Source organism: Amblyomma americanum, chromosome 7, assembly GCF_052857255.1.
Source record: "Amblyomma americanum isolate KBUSLIRL-KWMA chromosome 7, ASM5285725v1, whole genome shotgun sequence".
In the NCBI taxonomy this organism is placed as follows: Eukaryota; Metazoa; Arthropoda; class Arachnida; order Ixodida; family Ixodidae; genus Amblyomma; species Amblyomma americanum.
Window position 1 is genome coordinate 67642978 of NC_135503.1, and position 6411 is coordinate 67649388.

The following is a 6411-nucleotide window of genomic DNA, read 5'->3' on the forward strand; positions in this document are numbered from 1 at the left end:
GCGACTGCTATCGAAACTTCTCAAACAGCTGATGTTTTACCAACTCCTATGCGCAGTAGTTTCCCATTCTGCCACGTACTTGTTTTGCGTCCACCATGTTTCTCTTATAGTATAGGCGCTTTGTCTAGCCGGGACATAGGTATGCATGCACAGGTTGACCTTTTAGTTAGGAGCTCATGGCAGGCCATTTTACCATAATTTCAATAAGTATTTTTGTTTCTTTTTGGTCGCTACGTTCTCTCAGGGGTGGCGTGACGATGCTGGTCAACGCTCATTGGTCTGCATGCTGGCAGGAAGTGCGAGGTTTTCAACTTCGGGTCGAGCTTACGTCACCTCGTCTTCACTGTGTCTGAATTGTGCGGTCACAGTTGATCGTTGTATCTGAGACTGAGTACCATTTCCCTAATGTTTTAACCACAGCAAAGCCATCGTTCGTAATAAGCGAGCGTTCGTTACAGCAGGAGCTGTTATAAGTGGGCTCGACTGTGTAATACTTTAGACGAGCCTTACTGTACTTAAACCGTACACAAAGTGCCAGAAAACACAACAAGCTTGACTCGTCAAGAGCTAGAAATAGCAGTCTGTTTATAACGACCCTGGCTCGTCCAAGACCCTAGCAGTTGTTAATTCAAATTCTGTTTAGTATATGTATGTGCCTTTTGTTCTGAATGATTCATGTTTTTATTTTCTGGTTGAAGTGACACTTTGACAGTGTTTGGTGGACTAAGCTTCGTGTACAGTATTGGTTCTCATTCTACCCTGTTGGGCATTTTAAGCAAGTGTTATATTTTGAAGGTTGGAAAGGGAATGGCGATTTGTCAGGCATCTCACAGTCTTTATGCCAATCTAATAGACATTGATACCCCGATAAACTTCTTACTTTACCTAAAACGAAGTATTACGATAATATAGCACCTGCAAGCATAACTAAGTTCATATTTCTTGCAATTGGCTAGCCGCATGCGAAATGAAAGATAGACCGCCAAAAGCTTCCTGTAAAGGTCGTGCTCTCATAACTTCTTTCAGAGTGCGGGTGTGAACACGTGCACGAAAACTCCACTGTTTGACATCGAAACGCCACTGCCACCTCTGTCAGCCAGTTTCTCGCACTGGCAGTCTGCTTCTCGGTTTCCTGCTGACCTAGATGTGTTTCTTCGAAGCCTTCTGTGGCGGTCTGTTTTCAAAAGGGTGCAAAAACAAGAGATGCCCTGTGCTTAGCGAAAGTTGGTAGGTCCTTCGCGAACATGTTCCGGGTCGATCTAACAGCAGTGTCCGGAGCCACAGTCAAAGACCGGTGGCTTTTATATCGAGTGGAAAGCAAATGCGAAACCAGCACAAGATAATATGGAGGAATAGTACGCATTATTCGAATTTTTTTGAAGGAAACATTCACAAACCTCTCCCCCGCAGAGCGAAACGAGAAAGAGGAGGTGAACCCCAAGTTGATCTGCCCGTTCGTTCGGCAATACATGCGCAACTACGTAAAGAAGGGCGCCGCCAACGAACTCAAGGAACCCCTGGCAACGGTAAGAACATACGAGAAGACGACGATCGCCAACTGCACAGTTGTACTGCGGGCTTCATTGCGTTGTTGTAGTCGCAGCATGCCATTATTGCGCTGTCATGTGCTCCTGGGTCACGCTCCGCCTTACTCATCGGCAGATTGGGAATAGCATGGTCTCCTCACAACAGAATCCAGCATTATATGTTCGCCAAAGAGTGGCAGAAAACGACTTGGTCATGAAAAGTACAGAATAGGAAGGATATTGATACTATATCATTAAAAACATATAGAATATATCTCATGTGCAGTTTCTTAGGCTCCTAAACGCTGCAGACGGGCCATGGTAGCTGCCATAAAGCAAATCCCTGCCTGCGGATATCTTGCCCTGTTGGTTATCTAAAATAATTCAGTAAAATGCGTTGCGCTGTATAAATAATTATCATATATATATATATATATATATATATATATATATATATATATATATATATATATATATATATATATATATATATATATATATTTCTCCCAATCGCTGGAGAATCGTGAGTGCCGCGTCTAGCAAGCTTTCCCGGTTTTCTCCTTTTCTCTCTTCCCAGGAAGGAGCGTTCCCGACGGAACTCAAGCGGCTGATGACAGAGGACAAATAAACAAGTCTGCGTTGTTGCTTCTCGTGTCATGTGCCTCGCCACCTTAGCTCGATTGACTGCTTCGGAGGGAAATCTGATGACTTCGTTGAAAGCGCGCAAAATTGCTCTCACTGCAATTGCTACAGCTCTCGTTAAACAGTGCGCCAACCTTAAGACGAGGCAAGTCATTCGCGACATCTCGAGCGAGTAAAATAGCACTTCAAATGCAGTCAGAGAAAATTAAAAGGTCCAGAACATGCTGCTATTAGTAATTACTACGGGTACAATTATAGAATAGATAGCGGCCGCACTAATCGACAGCGTCTTCAGATCAAACGACATTTTTGTACAACTTTGAGGGTATCTTGTAAGTCCTTTCCTGTTTCACTATATCTAATTGTTGTGTAATTCTCGCGCTTACAGCACGACTGAAAGTAAAATTCTACGAGGAAAAAAATGGCGCGCTGACAAGCACGTGGTTATGACACGTTAATCGAAAAATATTGCACCCTATCCACTCGCCAGATGCAGGTAACAGTATGAAGTGCTTGGCAGAAGTGTGGCACGTTATGAGATAGTTCATAGATACTGCAAAAAGCTATCTTTGAATCTAGGCTCGCCCATGTCGTTGGCGTTGCTCTCCCCATATCGAAAACGGTACATACCTTCTGGGAAGGATTAACCAAAATTCGAGCAACGAGGCCTCAAAAATATAGGAAATTATAAATTAAATCAGAACACCGCCTTCTTAAAGTAAATGGCGACGATTTCTCTCACAAGGGACCCACCAGCGGAGAGCTCCGGAATGATTTCGGAATAATATCGGAGCCCTCCACTACGGCACCTATTTCTCCCTTTCTTCTGGACGACGTGCGAATGACCCTGTGATTCCCTTCTTGGCGTGCTTCCCTCACAAAGGCCGACTCCATGATAGCCACTCATAAGGCTCAAAGCTGAGCTGGCTGATGCCTTCTTAGAATACTGCAGCATCGCTCTCGTCTGTTTGCTCCTTCTTTGTCGTTGATTCATTGCTGCTCCAATGTTCTTAGAACTAGTAACCACAAATGCGCGCAAGCATCATTCATGCACGAAGGTTCCGCAGGACCAGTCGTGGTTTTGTCGAAGAATACGCTGACGTTCTTTTGACATGTAGGCTGCAGCTCAAAAGCACAAAGCCAGCAGAGTATCTCTATGATGAAGAAAATAAACTGGAAGACACACTTATCTCCGCCTTAGGGCTATGACGAGATAGCGTTAAAGGGGCTCTGAAACGCCTTGCGAGGAGAGCACATTAACGCACTTAATCACTCCACTGTGTTGTCATGAAAACCAGAGCCAAATAATACTCCTCTACACGCAGCAGACGACCCACAATCACGCGTCAAAGTTGGCGAGCCTTTCCCGGCGACATTTTCACGCTCGCACCCTCCTCCGTCCCCCACATCTGCGTAGACAAGGTGACAGGTGGTCATTGGTTAGATTCTTTCAGGCGTCAGGCAGCTACCGCGGCCGCGGCCAATGGGCCGCTTAGCTCCGGCGGGTCGGGAAGCTCCGCTCCCAGAGGGGGGTCGGCGAAGGAGCGCCCACCTTCCAGCGTGCAAAAAGTGACGAGAGGAGAGGGAAAGGCGCGAAGACGCTGAAATTCAAATTTTGACTACAGATAACTCAGCTTCTACAAGGCGAATTTAAAAAATCTTTGCTGGACTCTATTAGTGAAGTGGCGTGCTTCAATATCCCAGGCATGCCGCAACTTTATTGTAGACCCTTTCAGAGCCCCTTTAATGGCTTAATGCGCATATATGCGAAATTGGACATTCTTACTTTTACATTCGAAGATCCCTGGGAGTACTCATACCGCTCCCGGCGCAATGGTGCAGCGGTTAAAACCACCTAATTTCACTAATTTTCCTACTAATTAAATTATTTAACAAGCATCGTTATTTATTGTAATTATTAGTCTCGCTGATTAGTGTCATTATTCAGTTCAGGTAGTATGCTCAGTAGGCACGTGAGACCCAGGGAGCTCTTCCCAAGTAACCTCTCGCGACCAGTCATTAATATGACAGCCACCTGCCCCAGCGGTCAGTTTGCTCGCAGTCTGCTGGACAGGGAGTGATGATACCTCAAGGTCACGTCATGTAAGTAGCCCACTTATAGGTGCTGGTTGCGCCGACCGCTCCGGCTGCGAAGCTTCAAACGGTTCACGCAGCCCACACCGGAGAATTTTTTCCCGACATATGGGTACTAACACTCTCGCGTTAAAACAAACAAAAAAAAATTCCACGCGGTAAGACGCCTGCTTGAATGAAGTTCAGGACACCTATGAAAAAGCTTCTTTATGAGATTTTCCATTATAGCTGAAGTGCGATTAAATCACGATGCATTTGAATTGCACAAACATATACATTAAAAAAACTTGAAGCTGAGGAAAAAAAACATCTATTGTTGATATTTCATGTTAAAGCTTCGGACCGATAATTGTTTCCAAAGTTTCACCTGTTATTTTATGTGTGCAGTCTAACGGGATGTCAAAGCTGAAAATTTGAGTGGATTCAACTATAGTGGAACACCGAGCGACTTGGTAAGCACGAGGAAACTTCACTAAGCTCGGCCTGTCCCTTAAAAAGTACACGAAAATAAATTTTGGCAGGTTGTAGGCACAAAGAAAACCACTTTACCTGAAACCAGCTCCGGCGTTATGAATCTATTGTTACTCCAACATCCTTAACCATAGCTTCCTGACATGCGCCGATAAGCTTACATAGTGGAGGAAGCCAATTCATTCGCCCGAGAACTATGCATATCTGCATCCAATTCTTTTTTTTTTTTTTTGCTAAAAATAAATTCGGCGGCCTTTTCAAAGTTCACGTTTGCCCAGCAGCTAAAGACAATTTATTGCTGGTGAAATTGCATTTGAAAATACATCACGTTTTCTCCCGCATCGATTCAAACTCATGACGCCAGACCGAACAAGACTTTCTGATTGATCACCGTTTGGATGTGGATGATGGTGTAGCCTAACCTATGAGATGCGCTATGGAACTGCCTTGCCGCACCGCAGTTGTGTGAAAACGGCTGGCGATTGCGAAATCGTAATTTGACTTCTTTTTTAGCATTTTTTGCTTGATGTTCTGGTTTATCAAAGCTCCGGTTTCAGTGAAAGACATATTTTGTTTAGAACGGGGTAATGTACCAATAGGGGACAATTTCCATTCTTACGTATTGTCCCTTCAAGTTATAAATGCGAAAGGATTACTGGGCTGTGTAGGCACCGAAGGTGTCCACAAAATGTGTCCGCACAATGTGTCCACGAAATGCGTCGCCGGATGTGACGTCATCAGCAGGTGACGTCATCAGTGATGATCTTAAAAGTGGTGAAGTATATAAAGTCAATGAGTGAATAATATCAAGTTAGCAGTCATCGGTAATTGACACTAACAATTAAGCATTAACCGTAATTACTGAGCATAATGCCTGAAGAAATTGATGACACTAATCAGCGAGACTAATAATTACGATTAGTTACGGGGAATGTTAATTGATTTAATTAATAGGGTTAATTAGTGAAACCAAGTGACGTCGAAGGAGTGCGGCGTCATCCATACGTCTGATGACATCACACCTGCAAACAATCAGAGTACAGAAAAAAAAAGTACACATTGTCGAGTGGTAGCATCGGAGATCGAAGCGTAGCGGTCGGATCTTGACGCAGTGGTTAAGTAGGTGTAGAAAAGCGCCGACTGCGAGCCACCAGCGTCGCTGCAACCGCTAATGCTTTCGCATTTCTCCAATGCAGTTTCTTCAGTGAGTCAAGTTTTTTTTTTTTTCAAATGCGTAACTTGCACAAAGTTGTTATCGTCGAGCAAGCGACCGAAGGGCGATCGAGGAGAAATCAAATTTATGCCGTTCTCTTCATTCTCGAGGCGTTTTGCTTGTGATCTTCGCACGCATTTCCATCGCACATTTACTATCGGCAACATATTTTCTTTCATGTTATATCTTAGTGCAAAAGGGGAACATCTAAAGCAATTGACTTGATGAAGTTGGGAGCCTAACCGTGCGTGAACGAAGATTTCTTTTTGTACAGCCACAGTAGTTAACCACAAAATTAAAAAAAATAAAAAGAAAGATGTAATGGGGAAAAGGTTGTTAAATAACAGTAGCATCTCTGTTCAGCACTAATTTTTGCGTTAACAGTCGGCCGAATAATCAACAGAGGTACGCCCTTAATGAATTTTTTCCCGTCCAGAATAAAGGAGTCTGGCAGATCGTGTATTA

At 44.0% G+C, this 6411-nt stretch overlaps 1 protein-coding gene across 1 annotated transcript in view; it reads left to right on the forward strand.

Annotated features, from left to right (window-relative positions):
- LOC144099266 (sodium-coupled monocarboxylate transporter 1-like) overlaps positions 1-2172 on the forward strand; it is a 55382-nt gene extending 53210 nt beyond the window's left edge. The window contains exons 16-17 of the mRNA XM_077632452.1: positions 1411-1526; positions 2104-2172. Of these exons, the coding sequence (XP_077488578.1) occupies positions 1411-1526; positions 2104-2154 (167 nt within the window). The 3' untranslated portion in view covers positions 2155-2172. The remainder of the gene's footprint in view (positions 1-1410; positions 1527-2103) is intronic.
- The last annotated feature ends 4239 nt before the right edge of the window (positions 2173-6411 follow it).